The 23,872-nt window shown below is 30.0% G+C and overlaps 1 protein-coding gene and 2 non-coding genes across 4 annotated transcripts in view; 1 reads left to right on the forward strand and 2 right to left on the reverse strand.

The window, feature by feature from the left end:
* LOC126836248 (discoidin domain-containing receptor 2) overlaps window positions 1-23,872 on the reverse strand; it is a 162,359-nt gene that overhangs the window by 51,473 nt on the left and 87,014 nt on the right. For both annotated transcript variants that reach the window (XM_050569489.1, XM_050569488.1), the window contains one exon: window positions 3,392-3,623. In XM_050569489.1, coding sequence (XP_050425446.1) covers window positions 3,392-3,623 — 232 coding nt within the window. The remainder of the gene's footprint in view (window positions 1-3,391; window positions 3,624-23,872) is intronic.
* Trnap-agg (transfer RNA proline (anticodon AGG)) lies at window positions 634-705 on the forward strand. The gene has a single exon. It is a non-coding gene; the product is annotated as a tRNA-Pro (tRNA).
* Window positions 1,711-1,782, reverse strand: Trnap-agg (transfer RNA proline (anticodon AGG)). The gene has a single exon. It is a non-coding gene; the product is annotated as a tRNA-Pro (tRNA).

Consider the following 23,872-nt stretch of genomic DNA (forward strand, 5'->3'; position numbering starts at 1 on the left):
TAGCATTATTGTTTAAAAGCATCGCAAATTTGCTGGCCTTAATTTTGTTTAAAATTAAAATTAGGATGAATAAGCCAAAATAAATCGAGTCGATGTAGCTGTAGGCTATAATAAGGTCATGTATGATATACCTTTACCTATTATAAAAAAATGTATAAAATAACTATTATATAACTTGTTGATATTTAGTAAGTTCTATAATTATATCAGTGTAATATAATTTACCAACAACAAAAAATAATAATAAAAGACATTTTAAAAATAAGCTATATATTATGTAAAAAATATTTTTTTTAAGTAGTAAACTTTTTATTATTGTGTAATAGGTTTGTGTTATAACTATTAATTCATAACATTTCTTACATTACCGACAAATAAATACCCGCAGTGATTATAAATTAGTTTATTATTTTTAAGTTTTAAAGTTAACTTATAATATAGTATAACAATTGCGAATGTGTAGAAAATAATTATTTGGCTTACGTTAGAGTATTTATACTTATTATGTTTATTATTTGTTGAGTGTTTGATGTTTTTCTTTTTAATTTTCAGTTTTTTTTAACCACAACTATAAGTGATCATATTCAAGAATGTTTGTTTTAAAAGAAGCAAATTTCTCGCAGGCAGACATGTGGCTTGTTGGTCTAGGGGTATGATTCTCGCTTAGGGTGCGAGAGGTCCCGGGTTCAAATCCCGGACAAGCCCAAATAATTTTTGCAATTTTTTACTTGTTTTTTTCGTTTTAACGGAAAAATAAGATGTTTTTATGTTATATTACCTTTTATTAATTCTTTTGATTATTGTAAAAAAACTTGTCGATCTAATATTATCATTTGTTTTCTTTACTAACTAATTTTGCTGGACATTCTTGTCATTCCTATACGATTTAATTTAATAATTTAAAACTCGTAATTTATTCATGCATTTTGAGATGATATGCATTTCAGTAAGTTTGTTGATGTGTTTCATTATCATGTTGGACCTTACAATTAGTAGGTAGTGATTATTGATAATTCTATATAGTATATTATTTTATAATATTTTTATTATTGGCATTTGACAGTGTTCTTTAAATTTTAATACCTTGCCTGTGGTAAATTCCCCAAAGTAAAAGTCTTATATTTTCTTAAATAATTAAAAATCGGGAACATTTATGCATTATTGGTGATAATTATTCGAAATTTTAGTATTACATAAAAGTATCAGTTTAATTATCTTTTTTTTTTAGAAAAATCGATTACTCACAAATAATTAAACCGTTGAACTATTTAGGTACTATAAGTAAACTCGTATGATACATTGTTGTTTAAAAAATATGATAGGTTTATTTTTTGTACACAAATTAACAATTAATAGGTGGCATTCGGCAGCATTTACTAGTGATGGGAATCGGAAAGCATTTTATAGACAAAGTTAAGAGTTTTTTTTTTTAAATTTTTATCAACAAATTTTACTTAGGTACACATCTTAGGTACAAATGACTTAAAATGCGTTTTTTTAAAAAATCCGGATTTTCGGATTCCCATCACTAGTATTTACACGCATGTACCTAAGTTTAATAAATGGTAATACTAAAAAGAAATGTGTTTTAATTTTAATTTCAATGAAAATATTTTAAACAATACGTCAAAAAATGAAAAATGTAATTCCGTAAGCTATTGGATATCGTACACATACTTAATAACTATAAAAAAAATGCAAAAATTATTTGGGCTTGTCCGGGATTTGAACCCGGGACCTCTCGCACCCTAAGCGAAAATCATACCCCTAGACCAACAAGCCACATGTTTAAAACAGAAAGAACAAACCTTTTTCAGTTATTCTTTTCTACTGGCTGAAATAATATTTTTTTACATAAAATAACTTCATTCAACGTGAATACTATACAAACGGACAAACGGCAAACCTACTTTATAAAAGATTAAATATATAATACAAATATTATGACAATAATTACTATTTTGTTATTATTTAAATAACATAATATTGATTTAAAGAAGCATTTAATACAAATATTTGTAAAATTATATATTTTACAAGTAAGTATAACTTATAAGATTATTTCATTATTAATACCTATAATGATAATGATGATGGCATATTATTACATTTTGTTTATTATACTAATGAGTAATGGTATAATACTAATAATACTATTTATATTTTATACTAATGATTTAACTTAAGGTAATGCAGTAAATAACAGATTAATATATTATGTAAAATTAAAATTTCCCTCATTCATCAAATGCAAAAAATGAATTCGAGAAAAAAAGAGGCTCATGAGTTGAGGTCTGACCCGTCTGAGGAGCTGCTAGGGATCTGAAATTTTAGGGATTCATAGTTCAGGGGGAATTTGTGTAGAAAATAACTTTTGTAGACATAGTCTAATAGGTATTCGCTATTCTCTCTCAAAATAAAATTTTAAGCTTTTACAATAGTATTATCGATTTTTACATTTCTACATTATATAGAGTCACATCCGAGTGTTTATTTGAAAGTAATTTTATCACTTTCGTTTATAATAATTATTGTAGACCTGTGAACTCCCTGACCTTAATATGCTCCGTCTCCAGTAGGTATGTACTATGCCCCGATCTCACTGTACCCTACTGTCTTCTGTCTTTTATTAAATAAAAATAAAAAGTACATATTTTTAAAATTGAAATGAATTAAAAAAACAAATAATAAATAATATTTTATGTTTATTATCGATGTAATAATATTGAAAACGTTTTTCTTTGGGCGAATTTTAATACTAATCAAAACGGAAATATTGACTCAAATTAAATAATTAGGTATTTAAATTACATTTTGAGTACATTTTTACTTAAATAAACAGGTTACTTGAACAACTCAAAAGTAAAATACATAATTTATAAATAATGTTTTATTAAAATGCAATTTAATATTATAAAATGTAATAAATTATTTAAAATTATTTATCATTAATTTTGCAACGGCAAAGAAAAAAGTTTTTTTGAATAAAGAATAATTTGATGCGTTAAATAACAATAAGTTGCTTTAAAATTCATTATTTTCAAATAATTATTTATTCAAATAAAAAATTCCTAAATTTGTTGATAATAATTTTGGATTTTATAAAAATAATACTTATTGTTCTTCGACATTGTTAAAGGAGTTATAGACATTTTAGATACTTGGAAATTTAATGTATTGAACGTTCAATTTATTAAATATGTACACATTTTGTTCAGAACATTTATTTTTTGATATTCACTTGTATACCTGGATCCCTATTATATTATTTTAATAATCTAAGTAGTTCCTATGGCTTACTTATTTTATTTACCAATATACATTATAGAGCTTTTACAGGTATAATTTTTTAAAATAAAAAACGCAATACAGCTAGGTGATAATCACTTACCTGTTTACCGTCTCTGCCTTTCCATCTGACCCATTTACTAAATCCCTGCCTCCAATAGTCTATCATCATCTCCTCGACAAATTCCTTGGCAGACCCATTGTTATAGCGGCCCTGGCTTTTGATTGCTGTAACAGCATGTACATCTTGCAAGTTGACCTCCAGATACTGACGACCATCGTTTGATACCACACCCTTCGGACACCATGCCCCACCATTACTCTCCAATTTTAGACTGTAAATTAAAAATAAAATGATTAAAATTTAATGCGGTTATTGTTACTCTGTAGTGTATGAGTACCTGTCTAATAATAAAGAGTTTTTTTAACATTGTTAACTGATGAGTAAATGTACAAAACTGATATAATTGTTTATAAATAGGTACTTAAAAATGTTTCCTATTGTTTAAAATATAGTTCATAGACAAAATGTTTGTTCTCCTTATGGCTTCGATGCGAAGCTGATAATGTATTGATAATGTATTGTTATTGGTTTTACAAGAATGTGTGTGTTTTTTTTTGTGTCTTTTATCTCAATAACTTTTTTTCTCTGGACCGATTTACTTGAATAGCACCTCTATATATCCGAAATTGTATTCGATTGATACTTTGGTGTGTCAATAGTTGTAAAAGTCAATTCCTTCACCTCAAAAACCGGGAAACCCGAAAAAACTTGAACCTTTAACTATGTCTTAGCGAAAGACGGTCAGTGCTAGTCACTATTTTAGTAGAATATTTATTAAACATGCCACCATCCAACAATCACCTCAAATTCAATTTTCAATAACGCTGCACCCCTCGGAAAATTGAAAACTCGTAAAAACATTATTTTTACCGATACCAAGGGTGAATGAGTGCTTTTTCAATTTTTACCCAATTAACTAGATAAAATTTGTGATTTCTTAAGTTGCTACTCTTCAAGAAATTGGAAAATTAAGTATGTTAGTATTTGAATTTCAAATGTTGGCAAAAATTGCTTATACGAAACGCTTTTAATGCTAGAAGGTGTGACGTCATCTCGTTATTGAGTAACTGTTATACACAGTAAACTTAATAATAATTATACTGAATTATTTTTTTATTATTAAGGTAATTCATGTGCATTGTTTTTGTACGGAGGGACCTATAGAACGATAAAACAGCTGAACTTCTATACTTAAAAAAGAAAGAACTTTGTAATAGAAAACGATCCGAGTTTTCCCAGAAGCATTACTCGGCATTATTAAAAAAATACAACTTTTGGTCTTTCTGGTGCATTGCGGTTTGTCATATAGGAAAAGTCGAATTTTACGATGTCCCAGAGCTGCAGATATAGCATTAAGTACAGTATTATATCCGAGACAAGGAATCCGTAGAGTAAAAATAATTAGATATAATGTTACCATGGATACATAAACAAATTGGATTGTACTTGTACCACTCATGTTTGTGTACAACACATGATGGCCTTTTTTTTTTTTTAAATTAAAGAAAATTAATTCTGAGAAAATTATTGTCACCGAAGTGACTCTTGGAACGAGTATAGGTATGATGGCGGAGCGCCGTCAACGACACACGAAAACATTGTGTGCAATTTATTTATATTGAGTTGACGAACGCACTTTTATGTTTGTACGTATATTATACGGCATACATACGACGACTTCACCAATGACATGCGATTCGTCAATGTCGGTCTGGCAGAAAGAGAGAAACGGTCGTAAAATGAGAAACCATGTTTCATTCCCGGCGGGAGTAGGTGACGATGAAGACATTATCGTATATAATTCATACACGAGTCGTTTGATAGATGATAAAGCAAATTTGATATTGCAAATCCAATAAATAAAAATGTCACCAATAACAATATTGTTGCTCGTCCCAAGGATAAATACCGAGTACCTAAATGCTAAAGGGTACTTAATAATAATATACAAGTATATAAAATGTATTCATGTGGTCATTTTTACTCTCATGTGATGCACCACAAATAATTACTCAAACGCAAAATGTCAACAATTCAATCAAATTCAAAATTATAATTACAACAACTTTATAATGGTGAATAAACCATAACAACAGACCGAGTAATACTTCTAGAGGCAATTTCAATTAGTTAATATTAATAAAATAGTTTTGTACTTTGCTGCTTGGAGAAATATTAATAAAATGTTTTAAATATTATAGAAATCTGAAAGAATAATAATTATCAATTATACAAGCATTGTTTTCAAAATATCAAACACGTATAACACGTATATTATTATACTAATAATGTATTTTCACAATACCTTAATAAAAATGCTTTTAATATATTAAAATATCTACTAATAATAATTGTAGATTTGTAGGGAAAATGTACACATATGCAAAGACGAGAAATGTATTTGTTGACAATAATATTTTGTTTTGGTATTTGTCTTTAATTAAAAAAAACTGAAACGTTAATCACACCTTATATTAATCACATTAATCGTCAGTAAGCATTAATTAAGCTTTTTCTTAACATCACATACCAATCGTTCTTGTAAAATCATGTTGGGTAATCGTAAACAAATCTAGTGAATATAATTAATGTAATATTTTATATTTATCAAAACATATCAATATAATTGTTTATACTAAACAAAACGTCTTTTGCTTCTGTTTTCTAAGAATATATATTATATTATTTAAGATTTAATTTAAAAGCATACATTTTAATTGTTAAATAAAAACATGTTTTAAAAAACCCTTTTTTATAATTTACAAATAAATTATTTTCTTTGTTATGATGTTATTATGGAATATAATAGCTATAGGTACATAAAACATTAGATGTAATTTAATTACATTTTAAACGCAATTGAGTATGTATACAGTATAACAAAAATAAAACTAATTATAAATTAATCAATTTCGAGATTTGTAATTGGATATATATTGATGGCAAAAATTACATTTTAATTGAGTGAACGCCTTGAAAACGTGATATTGTATAATGGAAAATCAATAGGTATTCCTTTACATATTATAATACATTTCAAAAATCGGCCAAAAAACATAACGATATCTAATAATAACTATACGACATGTTTCGCCGTTATTATAAACGCTTTGATCGCTTTATACCTTCAATTATTAAAAATTGTGCTAAACTATAAAACAAATTAGCGCGTAAAAAATCTACGTTGTTTTGGTAATACTGTATTTTACAGTTGCTAAAAAACAAAATTAAATCCAAGTATTCCGTTGTGGCAAACGACCCATAATATAATTTGAGTTTAATCCAACTTAATAGGTAGTTATTGTAGTTAATAGTGTTACAGTATTACTTATAAAAACATTTTCACTGTATTCGTTGCAACACGACGTTATACTATATTATGCATTTGATGAACATTTTTCGCGACTAAAAATTGCAGCGCTCTGTAAATGAAAGTTGGAATCAAATTAGATAAAATAACATTGGATAGGTAGGTACTTAGATATTCCAGACATGCTTAATTTATTTAAGTGTTTTAATCGCTAATCAACGTGTACTTTTCTAATGCAGCTCGTTTGAATTTCGATACCGTTTTATAAATATATTAAGAACATTTAACTTCGCTTGGACCGTTAATTGAATTATTTCAAAAGTTTATCTTGGTACGCTAATTATTAAGATCAAGGGCGAAGTGATTTAATATTTACTTATTCACTATGGAACTGCGTTCTCAAGAATCTTATTGAACTCTCTTTTACACAGCAGAGCCACTGCAAGTTGTCAGTTCATTAACTGCAATTACTAATAATTGCGAGTTCGCTGTGTAAATAATTATAAACTTTGTACTAATATTGACATTTAATGTATTCGATTATGCGGCGGATGTATACATCTACAGGGACAGAATCTTTGAAATGCGATAGTAAATAAAATTGTTGAACAATTAAAATACACGTTCTTATTTGCACGTGTCATTTTTATATAGAAATGTATCTTTAAAAAAATGTAAGTAATATACGCGCTTACAATGATTATTGTATAGCTTAATACAGTATTATGTGTAAGCCCTAAGGTATAAATTGTATAATAATCTGTATACAGTTAGTATGTTAAAAAATAGAACGCTTTTGTAAAAGTAAAAACATTATTTTTATGAGTTACTAATTTAAAAATACTTAATTACTAAATAGTCATGATTTATTAGGTAGGCAGTTGATAATAAAAAATAAAACCATTATGGTTATTAGTATTAAATTAAAATTGTATGGTAATTTTAGATTCGATGCAGAGCGGCGAAGGTTTTTTAAATTGTATTTTGTTTCTATTAAAATAGATATTATATAAAGATAAATGTGTTGGAAATAAGACTGAATTAGCAATTATTCAATCGATTCACACACATAGCAACTTGGGGTTCTTGAGTTCAGTCATAAAAAAACACATGACAGTAAAAACAATACCTTTTCAGCTCCGCATCAATGCTAAAATGAATAATTGGTGTGATCATATAAAAGCAATTGTGAGTTTTTTAAAATTTATATTATTATTAAAAAGAACAAGTTGTAGACACACGATTGATAAGATAATAACTATAAAATATATTGGATTCATTATTTTTTTAAGTACTACAAAAACACTCAAAAATTTGTCAATGCTAGAAAATATAAATTTCTAGCTACTAGGATTTTGGTCAGAAAAGTATCACAGTAATACTATAATTAAACATTTCTATACCTCGTATACCTGTATTGCATTATCTATCATCAGACACCATTGCGATAAAATTACATTATTTCAGGCTTAAAGCACGCACACTCCAATATATAATGTAAAATAATTGTCAATTAGTTTACACGTGGCAACAATGAACTAATAATTAAATTTATTTTGCAATAAACAATTTTTTTATTCGAAAAATGTTTTTTTATAGTTTATATAAATTATCTAGCGTTTTTTTTAAACAATAAATTATTTTTTTAATCAAATAATATTTTATTAAAATAATCACTCGACATTCAAATAAAGCAATTTTTGAATGATTTCCAATTCTGAGAGCAAGTCCTATGGAGGACGCGTCGGCTGAAGTGTCAGCCAGAAGTGCAAACCCACATTAATTAATAAGACTGAATGACACTCTGCAAGAGATAGCGTTGCCCAGGGCGGCTTACTGGTAAAAGAGCGATACAAAAAAAAACAATAATGAGTTTTGTTGTTGTTTGTTTGGTTTCATCTTGCCACATTTGTTTACAGCATACATCCTAAATCTTGATGTAACGTAAGACTGGCTCAAGAGGGTCTACCTTGCAATCTATCGAAAAAAAACTACATAAAATCTTCAAATAAATGCATGTTATAAAATAATAAGCTTAAAAAAAAATTGGATTTTTCAACTAAAAAAAAAAACCAAGGAAGTAAAAACTAACAAGTGCAATTTGTAGGTGTCGATAAAAAATTTAAACAAAAAAACATGGGAACAAGATGATATAGTTTTGAGTGATTTGTAGAAGACTTCGTTCATAATGTTCAAAAACCAAAATTTGCATATTTTGTTTTAACTACAACAAATGTTAATTATAATGATTAATAGTATAATATTTTAATAACTTTATGGAGTTTTGGGCTTAAAAAAAAGGTCAATTAAATACATTTTAAAATTAAGCTATGCATTATGAAACGATATAAAATCCTGTTCGTGGAATAATATGTTTACATATTAAAGTATAAACTTATATTTAAATATTTGTTACTATTCCAGTCAGTTTTAAGAAGCCAAATATGTTAAAATTTGCCTTCTACTAAATGCCTGTTGATTAGAAAAAGACATGTTGAATGTGTCATCTTTAAGATATCGTACGGATTAACGGTAATGCAAGTAATAGAAAAACATAATTATTTTAGTGTTTATTGCCGAGTAGCACAATAACAAAAAGGAAAAAATACCGCATTTTAAATTCATAAAAGCCTTTTAGAGGATTATAATATCGTTTTGTGTTTCAACAATTGGTAGAATAAAAACATGAAACTTAGAATCAATAACGAAGAAAAACAAGTATTTATTTATACGTTTTCCGGGTCGTTGCTAGACAATATTTCAATCTAGGCGATCTCCAATTATGCCGCCTTTTTAGTTTGCAGTGTATGTAACATTAAAAAAAAATGTACTTATGACATCTGTGCACTTTGCAATAGGTATTATACTATACAATTGCATGCTCTTGGCTTACTGTAGTCACTAGGTACATTGCACAATATGCTTGTAAATTCTATAAAACTAATCAAAAGACAAAAGTACAGTTTGAATTATTTTAAAAGAGGAGCTGACACGGGACGCCACTGCGAATAATAATGGAATGTCTGGTCGAAAGTTAATGCAAATTGTCGACGACGCCAACGAAGGTATTAAAACCACGAGGAAGAGCTGTGCACTTGTTAAGAGTTTTTTAAATTAATGTTCTTGTTTTTTGTTGCTTTCAATTTATATTATATTCAAGTATACAACCCTTAACCCTACCGTATTATCTAAAAGTGTTTTATTCGGTTATAGCGAAAAATAAGTTAAATACAACTTACAAGTCTTAATAATTTTTTGTAACCCCGACATGGATTTTTTTAATCGAACCAGACTAAAAACTTTAAGTATTTTAAACAAAATTAACTCGATGTCATTATTTATTTATTTTTATTAAACATACTGTGCTCAGGCGAAGTATTGTTTTTATTTTAACAAAAGTACTGTTTTTTTCTTATTTATGATTTTGTGGAGTATGGTAGAAACTCCTTCTTAAATTGATACTAAAGCAACTGCAGTATTATTGAAAAAAACTTAAGATTTAGCTCATATAAAAATATAATAAAAAATACAAGAATATTTTTAAGTTGTAGACTACCATTAAAATGTTATAAAAGTAAACTTTGCAGGGAAAAAACGTTTATAGATATACTATGAAATAAATATATATATTGAACATTGCATTCAAAAAAACATTCTCATCTAAAAATTCGTTCAAGTACAATATATAATAAATATATATATATATATATATATATATATAAAATAAACGAAAGAAGAATTATTATTTATGCAAATAAAATTATTATAAATGCTGATGTAACTTGTAATCCATAGTATGTGAATTTTTTTATTTATAACACAGTTAGTTGTATTTGAATTCGACATACAAGTATTATACGTATTACATTATAAAGCAACTTAGTAAGACTTATTGAGCATCTTCTGACCACGAGCATGTACCCTGTTCGAGATGGATATTTATGATAAAATGTATGAAATGTAATATCATCTGGCTACGGATATTTAACAAACAATTTAAATAGGGCTCGGGACTTAGTAGAATAATGATGAACCCTAACGCCGAGATTTTTAAAACATATTTTATATTTAAAAGACCTGAGGAAGATTGTGGGGCAAATCCTGCTTTAAAAATTACCTCGGTATGAGCAGAACAATTTATGTTAAAAACAGTAGACATAAAAAGCATTTGTAAGAGAAATAAATTATCTTTATGAGCAAACAATAGACGTCTAATTATTATAAAAATACATTTTTATATTATTTAAATTGTGTTAACATAATGTGTTAACGCTTCTGTGCGGAGTGTTAACATATTCGATTAAAAATGTTTTATTCTTTAACTGAATAACAATTATGCTTAGTATATTTACAGACAAATGCCAATTGTTTAAAAAATAAATCATATGAATTAATCCAAACAGCGGATATGTTTTAAAAATATTTCATACATATATATTATACATATATGGGGCATACCACGCCAAGGTTCCCACCAAAAAAACTTAAAATTTCAACTTTTTTCATGTCCGCCCGTTTTTTTTTAATGTTTACGCAAATAAAAAGTGGTCGCTTAAGATCGAAGAATAACGAGTTGTAATTTTCGTTGTCAAGTTTATTCTTTTAAGCAAATACAAATTTCCAAGAGTGGATATTTTGATATTTTTGAATTGTGGATAGATGAAAAGCTCGACTTTTTTACAATAAATTATGTCAATTTTAAAATTGGATGGGAATTATATGATATTATGTAAAAATATGGAAGCTCCCACTGATGCTAGATCAGCGGGGGTTTCCGACGTTCGTCAATCCACCTTTTCACTCAGTTATAATTCCATTCCCACTCTAAAATTGACATATTTAATAGTAAAAAAGTCGAGCTTTCCATCTATCCCCTTTTCAAAGATATCAAAATATTCACCCATGGGAATTTGTATTCACTTAAAAGAAATAACTTGACAACAAAAATTCCAAACAAACCGAATTCTATGTTAAACCTATAGAGTCGATTATAGAATCGAAACTGGCATTAAGTGAAAACAATAATTTTTTGGAAAATAATACATGGATTTAGTAGTGTATGTACTTAGAAATAATAAAACAAATTTTAAAATAAAACCATTTTTTTTTGTTGAAATATTATTATAGTATTATCTAAGATAATATTATGCGCATGCTTTTACAATACATTGCATTCGGTATTTTGAAGTAAGGTAAGACAAACGAACAATACGATTGGGCAAAACTAAACAAATAAAATGTCGAGGTAAACTATAAATCAAACGTTAAGTATATTCAGGTTGGGTCCCTTGCTATATACTCTACCCAAAATTAAGGTCTCCGGTGCGTGTTACGCACTACTCCCCAGTGTATTGAAAAAATACAGCTTCGGTTCCCTTGCATTATTGTTTCGACACCCGGACAATCGGCTAAAACGACTTTTGGATTTTTTTTGTATATAGACTCTGCATTACCTAGTCAACTGACTTCTCAGAATACTCAGGCTGAATCGGATTGATTTTGAGAATACATTGAAATATTGGAACACAACTTCAATTGGTGAAAGCGATGACTGTCTTAGGAGGCATCCTAAATTTAGTAGCCGTTTTTCGCCAACAAACAAGCACTGTACATAATATTTTATTTTCATTTTCTATAGCGTATGTAAAATACAAATATTCAAAAGCGATTTTGGATTCACATAAAAATGCAATGAGTCCACGCGAGGACAAGCATTTGTCTGTGGTATATGATTACACATAATGTAAAAATTAAGAAGTGAGGTAAGCCCTCACTCAATTATTTTTCGCGAACGAAATGGCAACAGAAAAGCAGATCGAGCTCTTATAATATTGTTAAACTATACGTAAGTACATGCACAACGCCTACTACGACAAATGATGATAGGGGCGGTTGCATACGGATTTCTTTTCTTTACCAAGGAAGTAGAACATACTTCCGGGAAGCCCCTACCGCCCCCTTTTCCAACAGTGTAACGCGATAATAATGTATTATACGCGATGAAACTCTTTACGCCTATACAATATATTATGACTGACGAATGGGACAATACAGTATAAAAATATAATACATTACACAAAGGGGCTTCTGTATTTGTCTCCCTCGGCTTTCTCGTCGAACTTAATACAATTATTACGCGTCGCTGAGTGACTTTTTTAGACACAAAACCTAAGGTTAGGTTAGGTAGCTGTAACCTTGGGTTTAAAATGGCAAATTTTAATTTTTGGCCAGTTTGGCTTGTTATGTTTATTATGATTCACTTTTCTTATTAAATTCTATCTCTACGTTCATTAATTATACAAATAAAGCTGAATCACACACATTCAAACCCTTTGGAAAATTAAAATAGTATTGATCATTTGACAATTTGAAACTGACCCTTTTAGATCCAATTAAGTATTACATTTACATAATACATATTATACCTCACACAATAACAAATTAAATAATATGTATTTATTTAACTATATAACAGCTTATATTAACTGAACCAGCACTTTTCCCAGACATATCTCAATTTTGTTCAGGGTCAACACATTTTCTTGCAGATGATTAACTTAATAATTTATTGGACCAAAAATTTAAAAAGTTCATCCCTTAATTGAGAAAATCCTTAAAACTTGTCACCTCCCAATACGCTCCGTCCCCATTATGTCCCGATCCTATTGTGCTGTTTTGTTTTGTTTAAAGCGGCTTAAGACAAATTTAAATAAATAACATAAGAATTGTTACATTGAAATTGTTCGGAGGTGTATGTTTAGAAAAATCTCAGAATATCAACAGTCGAGATAGAATCATCCAACCCGTTATGTCCGGATCAGCCTAGAAGGTCACACAGTCAACCCAAAAACAATGGTGCAGGATACTGTCACACGCACTCAAATGTTTAGTGGTCGAGTTTTAAGATATATAATTGTCATTTAAATAATAACTCCGCTTGCGTATGACTTCTCAGCACGGTGTTTGTTGCTAAGAAATAATTTATACACTATGGCGTCGGCGGTAGATCCACCCTAAATCGTTCTATATATACTAGTTTAATAATAATAATATACGTGTTTACCTTACTGAGCGAGAGAACGTGAGAATAATACACCTACACAAGCAACGAATAATTGTTTGTCTGGCCGGTGCCCGCGGTATAGGATGACACGTCATTATAATATTTTAATATAATAATAATTATAATTAATTTGGTATTTAAACGTTCGCACCGGCAATAAACAACCCAGCTGGAGGTCGCGATTGCGGCGATGGGACTAATGGAAGCTGCCGAGAACCCAGTATTATTATTATTATACCTATATACATATCTATAAATATATATATATATATATATATGTATAATATGTACGCTGGGTATACCTTAGCGTGCCGGAGATACGACTAGTGGCTCGACGACCGCAGTTAATTATGCCCCGGAGATGGCAACCCTCTCTTCTTGTTCCGGCCACGGTCTAGGCCATAGCTGAGCAAAACACTCATGTTAATTATTATCGCGTTCCTTGTGTATGTGTGTACAAATTCCATTTCTGAGGACCTCGATTTTGCACCTTTTGTCTGTAACCCGAGATATTTAAACCTACCCTTGGCCACCGCCCCCTTTCCGATTCTAACTCCGCAGAAGATCCCAAAGATAATAACAATAATATTATGTGCGTGCGCGGCAAAAATGAAAAATGAGAAAACACGACAGACACGCCGAGCTGTAATAACAACAGTTATAACAAGACAAATTTTGTTTTAAAATTCGTTACCAACGAGAGATAGTAATCTAATTAAAAGAAATCCACACGCAGACGACTAAGTGATTTGAAGTCTTAATAAACTTGTCAGGTTTGTTTTTATCGTACGTCAACTATTTAATTAAAGATGTTGTACTCTATCTAAAAAACGGTCACCATATTACACAAACTAAAATAATAATTTGAGATTTTATAATTTATGATCTAAGTAAGTAGTAACGTCAAATTAATTTTGGAATATTTTGAACAAACTCATTATTTATTTGTTACAACTAAAAAGCTAATCCGTATCACATAGAATGCTAAGATTTGAAGGGAACTAATGAGTTCACTGGTTCTGTTTGTATGTATGAAGTATAAACACGCTGTATGATGAGTGCAAGTCGTGCCAGTGAACGCATATATCTATATATAATATATATGAAACAAGTAAAAACAGCTGTTGTCGAAATAAATGAAGCTTGCAGATATAAAAACGAAAGAGCAAATTGCAAAGTATGCCAAAAAGAGCACCACAGCCATAAACAGTAAAGAGATGAAAACCACATGAATCATTACGGCACCACTCAGTCGGGAAAATACGGTTGCAACTACAAACATTTAAATACCGGTAGGAAAAAAGCTCAGTATAGTCGTGGCAGTGGAACAGTGACGATTCCTCTACAAATGGAACATGTAATGCGTTTGAAATTTCTGCTAACTAATGACAACATGGATAGATCGGAAATGATCAAACTAATACTTAAACATTTTTCGTTTTCTTTACTTCATTTTATTCAAATGAAGTCGGCCTGCCAAAATCGACACCTCCATAAATTACTTTCTATTATTCACTCCACACATCTACATGTATATTTTATCACATAATATAGCCATGTATAGCCATGTATGTGATATTCCTTTGATCTACCTCTTCTTATAAATCCCCATTTAACGATCACCCCACCTTGTGTCACTATTTAATTTTTCTTTCTTCTTTCATCGCACCCAAACCAGCTTAGTCTGTTTTCTCTGAGTAGTGAATGCTAAAACTAATATTTATAACTTATGAATAATATAAATAAAACGATAGGTATATTATAATTTTGCTTCCACACATCGAGCATCGCATGCTTTATAGAATACTGTAAAATGATAAACATTTAAAAAATTTAAGAATCATTTAAAATATGTTTTGTTTCGCGTGTCTACGGCACGTCATGATGTTATATTAATATATATTTTCCTTAAAGAGCAAGGGTAGGTACTCGCACTCGAGCAATATGGAAGCACTCGTCGACCCTTCCTGGACGTCATCGGATCAACGTTTATAATTAGCAGGGGAGGCGCACATTCAAGAGGAGGGTGCGAAGTACGACTATACACAGGGCAACAGCGTTCGTGGGTAAATCCTTACACATATAATATATATATAAGTTATATAATACCTTCAAGACTGTTAGATCGAATATTATTTTTGCTCCGACAAAATTGAATAGAAAACCGTCGACGCCAACCGTGTAAGTACCGAGTTCGTCGGTTGCATTCATTTTACGCCACCAGCGTTTACCCGTTAAGACGTTATGATATAATATTAATGCAGTCATAAACTTACAGACAACACCGAGTGGTTGTAGGCTATACTTTCCTGGCCTCAAGTCAATAGAGTGGAAAATGTTACGGACGCCACATTTACCTTCGAAAAGGCTTGTAGACAATGCGCTCCAATCCGGGTCCCTCGTTTCTGTATTACAATAAGACATAAGTGCTATTAGCCGTATAAAAGCCTGTCCTGGTTAATAACACAACGCTGAGAAAAATTACCATAATGCAACAACAAAAAAACCCTCTTCTTTAAAATAGTTATTAGACTTCTCTTAACTTGTACTTAAAGCATTCCGAATTTCATTTACAATCAGTTGCTTACATTTGCTTACTTACATCTAGAAACACTGACGGGTTAATGGATAAAATTATTTACATTTTTGTTAAAATAATACTTTACATCATACAATTTTGGTAGAAAATAAAATAATAATATTTACTGAAGTGTCATTAATATTTCTCAAGAAGACGCGATACCTTCTGTTTATTAAGGAGTAAAGTATATGCAATTTTTCGCAAAATCTTAATTTAGAGCTTGAACTATAGTATGTATATTAATATAGTAATGAGAATTCTTTATTGACTGTCCTTTTTTTGGCAGACTATTACAGTAATTTCTATAAGATAAATTATATCAAAACTGATTTGCGAGGGACAAACATACGAGACCAATATTCACAGTACAACTACCAAGTTTTTACAATACATAGAATATAGCTTTACCTGTGTTGCATATTTTTTGTTTTTTTTTTTTAAATAATTATTTAATATTAATTACTTTAATTTTATTATTAACTTTTAAGAAACAAATGAAAAAAAGAATCTTTACAAATGAATAACTTGGATTGTGTTTAAGTTATCTAAAAAATAAAAACGCTACGACACAGGTAAGTTCTTTTCTGTGTACAGTAAAAATTTTGTAATTCTTCTACGAGTACAACCCAAAAAACCTTGTCCCCCGCACAACGAGTTTTGCGGCCAAAGTACGGGTGCCTAGTTCTTTGAATTGTAAGTATGATAATTTTATTAATTATACTGTAGAGCTACATTATTTTCAAAACAATAACCGAATATCATATTTAAAATATTGTATACTAAATCTTAACAAAACATCAAACAAATATTAATATATTTAAATTTACTTTGTGGTTTTTTGTCAGTTTAGCTCACTAGTGGAAACTATAGTGTTTATTAATAGTTAGTTTTTGTTGGTAATAAAATAATGATTTTGATAATTATATATGATGGTGCTTTCACAAAAATAGCCAGTTTAGTAATTTTGCTTTGTAGCGAAGTGTATATTATATTTTACTGCGATTATATTTTTATAATTTTTATTTATAAACTATAGACTGTGGTGTGTATAGTTAAAATACTATGCAAAATAGGTATATAAACTGCCTCTGCGTTACTATATAATAATATAATAAACATTTGGCTTAAATTAGTGTTGGCAATTAATTATCGGCGATATTTAATAACTTCTTTGTCTTAATTCAATGCGCCGCTCTATTTCATTCATTCCGGTGGGGTTATTAATCGTTAATGCCGGCCGTTAAAGATATTAATAACGGGCCAAATGAGTGTGCATCTTTCAACTTGGCCGCAGATGTACATATATCTCTCAAGTTTAGAGTTTCTACATAAATTATTTGTCGCGCATAAAGGATATAATGTGCCAGTAATCGGACCGAGCAATAAACCCGACCGGTCGGAGCGACTAAATAATTTGCATGATTAAAGCCTATACATATAAATGTATGTGCAGCAGTTTATATTTCGTTCACCGTTGTACTAGGTGCGAGCCATAACTGAATATGGTATTATCATATGCGTAGTTAGAGGAGACTTTGAAAGTTTAGACCCTTCAAAATTCTTTAATCTCTCAAAGATTATTTAGGTAAAAATAAAGCTTTACCCTACACATCGGCGTATACTTACAGTGAATAGATTTATTCAAAACACTGTAAGTTAAAATTGAAACTGTGAAATTAGTCATATTCAATAAATCTCTTGCTAAAAAAATAAAACACAAAAATATAGATATATATAATAACTAGCAATAACTTCTAAAGTTACAGGTGACAGTACAAGTTACAAGGTGTTAAATACCTCAAGCCCCCTTAAATTTTCGTCCGTGGGCCTATACTTGTCTGGATTCTGACATTTTTCGTAGCCTGAATAAGTTATGAAGGATCCGAGCTTTCCAACACCTTTTTCTAGCTACGCTTTTAATATTAATTATAAATTTACAAGTAATTGTACCTATACTTTTAAAAGGACTCTTCCCACCCGTAATTGGTAGTGTAAACAGAGTTTTCGCGAATCAATACTGTTGAGGCTGTGGTAGTACTACAATCAACAAAACATATTCTTACAAAAATAGAGGAGAATATTATTTGTGCTTAAACGTGGCAATTTTTTTATAGGTCGAATATTTTTTACCTGTGAATGATTTAAGTTCAGGTTTTGTTAGTATTTTTTTAATAAATTATTAAAAACTAGTGGATTGAGTAATTGAAAATTTGCTGATTTTACAACAATTCCAAGTCTCTGGTTTTGGTAACCTAGCGCAAATCTATTTTGATGGAAAATAAATGTAATTTTGTCAATAGAAATGACTATGACAGTATGACAAAAAAAAAAAAATAACAATCAATTAACTATAGTTTACTTCTTTACTCCTTAATAAATGGACGAGAAGTGTCCTCTTAAGCTTTTATACAACAACTGCAACCTTTATTTTCTTTCTTAGACCTATTTTTTAATAAAAATGAGGTCTGTCAACCATACTTAACTTATATTCATTAACATTTTTTCCATAACGTTATCATAACGCTCGTATTAACGTTTTTAAACATTCCGCTTGTTCCAAGATTCTTTTAGAGGAAAAACATCTTCTATCAAATCAAGAAAGTATGCCACTTTTTTAGTGCTATTCGTTAGCGACATTTTGATTTATTAAAAGGGTTTTCTATTATTTCATGTAAAAAAGCTTAATTAAAAAACAGCTGTACTTAGTGACACACGTTTTTTTTTTTAAGGAAACCCGCTAACCTTAAGATAAAATTATTATATTTTCAAGTTTGATAAACGGTGTTTTTTTTAATTCTAAATCTACTCAAAAATAAATTCATAATATTATCTATACTTCTTTCGTGTTACACATCTTGTTACAATGACAATATATGTACAAAAATCTAAACATTTTTTACAATAAAAAATGTATATCAGTATTATTATTATGTGGAACTTATCGTTTAGCAGAAGCGTTCAAACGGATCGAATTGTTATTATGATAACACATACATAGAGGGAGTGAGAGAGAATGTAAATTATAATAATCAGATCGAAAATAGTTGCAATCAAAGGCCAATGCATGTAAACTAACCGGGCTAAAACTATAATATTATACACGATGAAGTTTACCGACGCTAAAGTACCTAAAGTAACGATATTATATTTCACCGGTTTCAAACAAAAGGGAAGTTATACCCAAAGGAATCGTTTTGTGTGTATGTGAGTGGTATATTATGTATTTTCTATTACCTCGCCTTGGCTAAATTACATTTCTAGAAGGAAATACCAGTATTTTATTATGACTGCTGAAACAGTTAGCATGTTTTTTTAAAAATATTTGTTTTATCTCGTAAATCAATAAATACAATTACAGCGATTTTAATTTTGAACAACAAAACATAATAGTTAACAACTAGTTACATTACTAGAATACATAACATTTGTGCAGTGTTCCTATTGGCAATATTTGTTTTAAGGCAATCTTAATAGCTAAGTAGAAATGGTCTTAAATATGAATCCTGGTAAATGTACTTCCACTTTAAATTTATAAATTAATTTTTAGATTAAGTGGCAATGTCAATCAAGAGGTACAAGAATCGTACAGCTATAGTTTATGCAATACAAGCTGTCCCGGACCCGGCGTTGACCGGGATTTAGTTTGCCAGGGCTGAGTAAATTAATTATAAATAAGACAAAAAAAGTCAGTTCTCTAGACTGTATATTGTAAAGCTTTAACATACCTCGTCTCGGCTTTTTTTTGGATCTACTTACTCAAGGGTCCCAGTCCCAGTCCCAGATCCAGTTCCAATCATAAAAATGATTGATAGTGGTACATAGAATCGGCCTGCCCTTTAATCATCACCATCCATTCGCTCGAATACCGTAGTTATCATGGTTACAAACCAAGTGTTTAATTTGGGTTAGCAACGAAAAATATTTCGTATTTTAAGTACAAAATTCGTGTTTGAGGCTACCCTTAGGGGTGGAATTTTCGAAAAGTACTATGCCAGTTACCTTCGCGGGAGTGTACTCAACAACTTCCCAAAGTTTCATGGCGATCGGATGAATGGTGTACTAATGTATAACGGACAAACACACATTCATACATACATCAATTTTTATATAAATAGATAATATAGAATCCCTCTTTAATTATAAAATCAATAAGAATACCTTATATTGCCCAAAAAAAATTAAAATAGGTAAAAATAAGGTTTTATAACTGTTGAGTAGTTACCGTGTAACGGTCGAGTAGAATAAAGTGTAGTTGGAATTGAATGCCATAGTAATCACTATTCAGCAAAACATTACAACATAATAGTTATAGTAATATGTAATAATGCAAAGGCAAGTAGACAAAATAAAAATGGATGGTTAGTGACGGCATAAACGGTTACATCTGTTTGGCATCGGTTGTTTTCATCGACCGATGATGCTTATTTTGTCATTTTAAATACCGCCGTATCCAAGTACAATTAGTGTGGTTAAGTATTTGTGTAAAAGCATGCAAATTAAAGGGGATGAAAATAACCAAAAAAATGTCGCATTAATAATGAATTCATATTCGCCGCTGTCGAATAAAGTATGTATGTTGGGAACGACTGAATTTCCAGGAGTCTTATAACGAGAACCGGAACTCAATATTTTGAATACAATATCCAGAACTGACGCTAGTAGTCTAATCGGATCTGTAAAATTAATTTCATTGAAACTTCCGAAGGTGGATCAAAAGACAATATAATTTGAGAAGTCAGTCGTTATACCTTTGACGAGATCATATTGTATAGTATGTTATCCTTGTGGCTTGTACCCGTCCACTGCCGGATTCTAGGAAAGAACAAACACACATACATACCAAACAACAAAGCATAATAATATGTAACCTAACCGAAACACACGTTTTCCATTAAACCTATCGGCATTACTTTTGTAAATCATATTTTTTACAAAAACCTCTGTTATACGCTTGTGACTTGCAGTTTTGCTGTGAAAATTCAAACGTTTTCGCATGATTATCCAGCGCACATTCATCCTCTTCCGAACTATGGCGTCGGTCTACATTGTTTTTGTGAAAAAACCTTTGGCTTCACGGACAAACACAAAAATATTTAATTTGACAGCAACACGTTTCAATTAACCACCGAAACTAAACCAAGAGAAAATATGAACGCCCAAAGGAAAATTTTGCACGTCATGTTGTTTGGCCCCCTTGTCAAAAGTTTTTTTTTGTAAGTAGTTAATTTATAAAACGTAAACTGTATCCAATTTGTTGAAATTGATTTAGTTTAATTTTATAAAGCAAACTCTAGAGGGTTCCTACAATATTTACAAGAAAAATAAAATACAATTATATTTTATCGAAAAAATCTTATAAATTATACCAAAATCTATTATTTATATAATCTATTATTTCGAATACAATTTTATATAAATACAAATATTTATTACAGTTGATAGATATATTTATATGTTAATATAAGTGTAAAATGAATAAATTTGAATAGATTCTTCTTCTGTATTAATTTTTAATAGTTTTTACATTTTGTCAATGTTTTACTTAAGTTTTGTAATAGCTTGCCCTAATCAAACCAGACATTTTGAGGCCTCGATTTCAAATGTTTTCGAAAAGTGTAAATTTGAAATGCTTGTCAAAGCTAAACTAATAATATAATAAGTTGAAACTTAGCAAAAATGTAATATATGTAAAGAGGAAAAACGTGTAAAACAAATTAATTAAATAACATAACTCTACTAGTGTAATAAATGGGATTACAATAGCTGTTTTTTAACGAATGGTTTTTTGATTGGCAAGGATTATTAATGATAAGAATTATTAATGATATTATTGTCTACTTTAAACAAAATTATTAAACGGTTTTTAATACATCTAAACTACAGAATAGTTTATTGAAATCACTTAGTTAATATACTAGTGTAGGCGTGATATAGTTTTGGTAAAAGAAAATCTGGAAGAAGTAACCAATAGGCTTGATGAATGAAAAGTAGCACTTGAAAGGTTGAAAGGACTTTATATTAGTAGAAATAAAATAGAATATGTAGAGCATGATTTTGAAGAAAGAGGTTGATGGGACCAGACGAGTAATGACAATAAGCTGTGACGTAGTAGGCAAGGTTGAGAGTTTTAAGTATTTAGGATCTTTTGTATAAAAGAATGGTAGCTTTGACGAGCATGTGAAGTATAGGATTAAGTGTGGCTGGATAAAATGGAGAGAAGCGTTTGGTGTTTTATGCGACAATTGAATTTTAATGAGACTTAACGATGAGTTCTTCAAGACTGTGGCAAGATCTACTATGTTGCATGGTTCGGAGTGTTGGGCGGTAGGCAGGACCATTTAACAGAAAATGAGTATAGCGAAATGAGAATGCCGAGATGGATGTACGTCGATGTAACGAATAAATAAAAGATAACATAGGCGTGGTTTCGATAGAGGACAAAATGAGAGAAAATAGATTGAGATGGTTTGGGCATATTATGAGAAGAAAGGAATTGGAAGGTAAGTAATGAAAATAAACTTAGGAGAGAAATACCGAAACAGAAGTGGTTGGGTACGATTGAGAATGATATGAGGACTACTGATGTGGGAGATCGTGTCAAGTAGAAGTTGACAAGTGTACCCAACCTCAAATAGTTAGGAAAAGGCGAAAGAAAAGAAAAAAAAAATTATGTAATTTAATCATAAGGAAAGTAATCGTTTACGATTATCATTGACATAAAGACACGGTTAAAACTGATGGATCGATCTCAAATTTTGCAGTTCCTGTTTCTAGAACCAAAGGGTGGAGAGAGTGGTTAGGCCATGACAATAAAACTCAACTTCAATTTTTAAGAGTCACTCTAATGTAAATATTGTTATGCGAAGGTCCCGTGAATTAACCGATTGTAATAATGTAAGCAAAATGTATGTGTAGTTTAATGGCAAACCCTTGAAACGGAATTGCTGATGACACGAGGAAAAGTTAAATAAGCATACAGTATACCAAAGTGCCGGTGAAATTCAGAATGAAACGGTTGTGTGGTCATGACCGTGGACCTAATCCAGTGGTAGGTAATACGTGTTTCTATATAAAAACCATATGGGACAACCCCCGACTTCTTTATGTATGCCATTAAATCGTGTACCTATGTTTCAACGCTTAGGCGAAAAACAAATTCAAAACAACCAACTCAATTCGGTTTATTTATTCTTAACGCGACTGCAACAGGCTTGGGCGGCATTCCAATATTGTCCTCACTGCTCCTTGACTTAATGTACTTATATATATGTGTCTTATTATTGCTATAAAGTAAAATGAGTTTGTCTTGGGTACGGTAGTCCCAAGTGAAACTATATTGTATATGCGACAGGGCATGACAAACTTCTATTCGCGTTATTCTGATCTCCGGACCAACAACCGAACGGCACAATTTTCCATAATATTATTATTATTACAATTATATATATATATTGTCGGCTACTAACAAGACACGTTCTGTGCCTTTATAGACTGGAATGAGTTTTAAAATAATAATAATAAAATAATTATTATTTTGATTTAAACTATTCATGAGCGACCGCCTAA

The sequence above is a fragment of the Adelges cooleyi genome, unplaced genomic scaffold (genome assembly GCF_023614345.1).
Source record: "Adelges cooleyi isolate 19-005CV unplaced genomic scaffold, UGA_ACOO_1.1 ACOO_flye_CR_arks_rails_tigmint_CR_PRNA_23, whole genome shotgun sequence".
In the NCBI taxonomy this organism is placed as follows: Eukaryota; Metazoa; Arthropoda; class Insecta; order Hemiptera; family Adelgidae; genus Adelges; species Adelges cooleyi.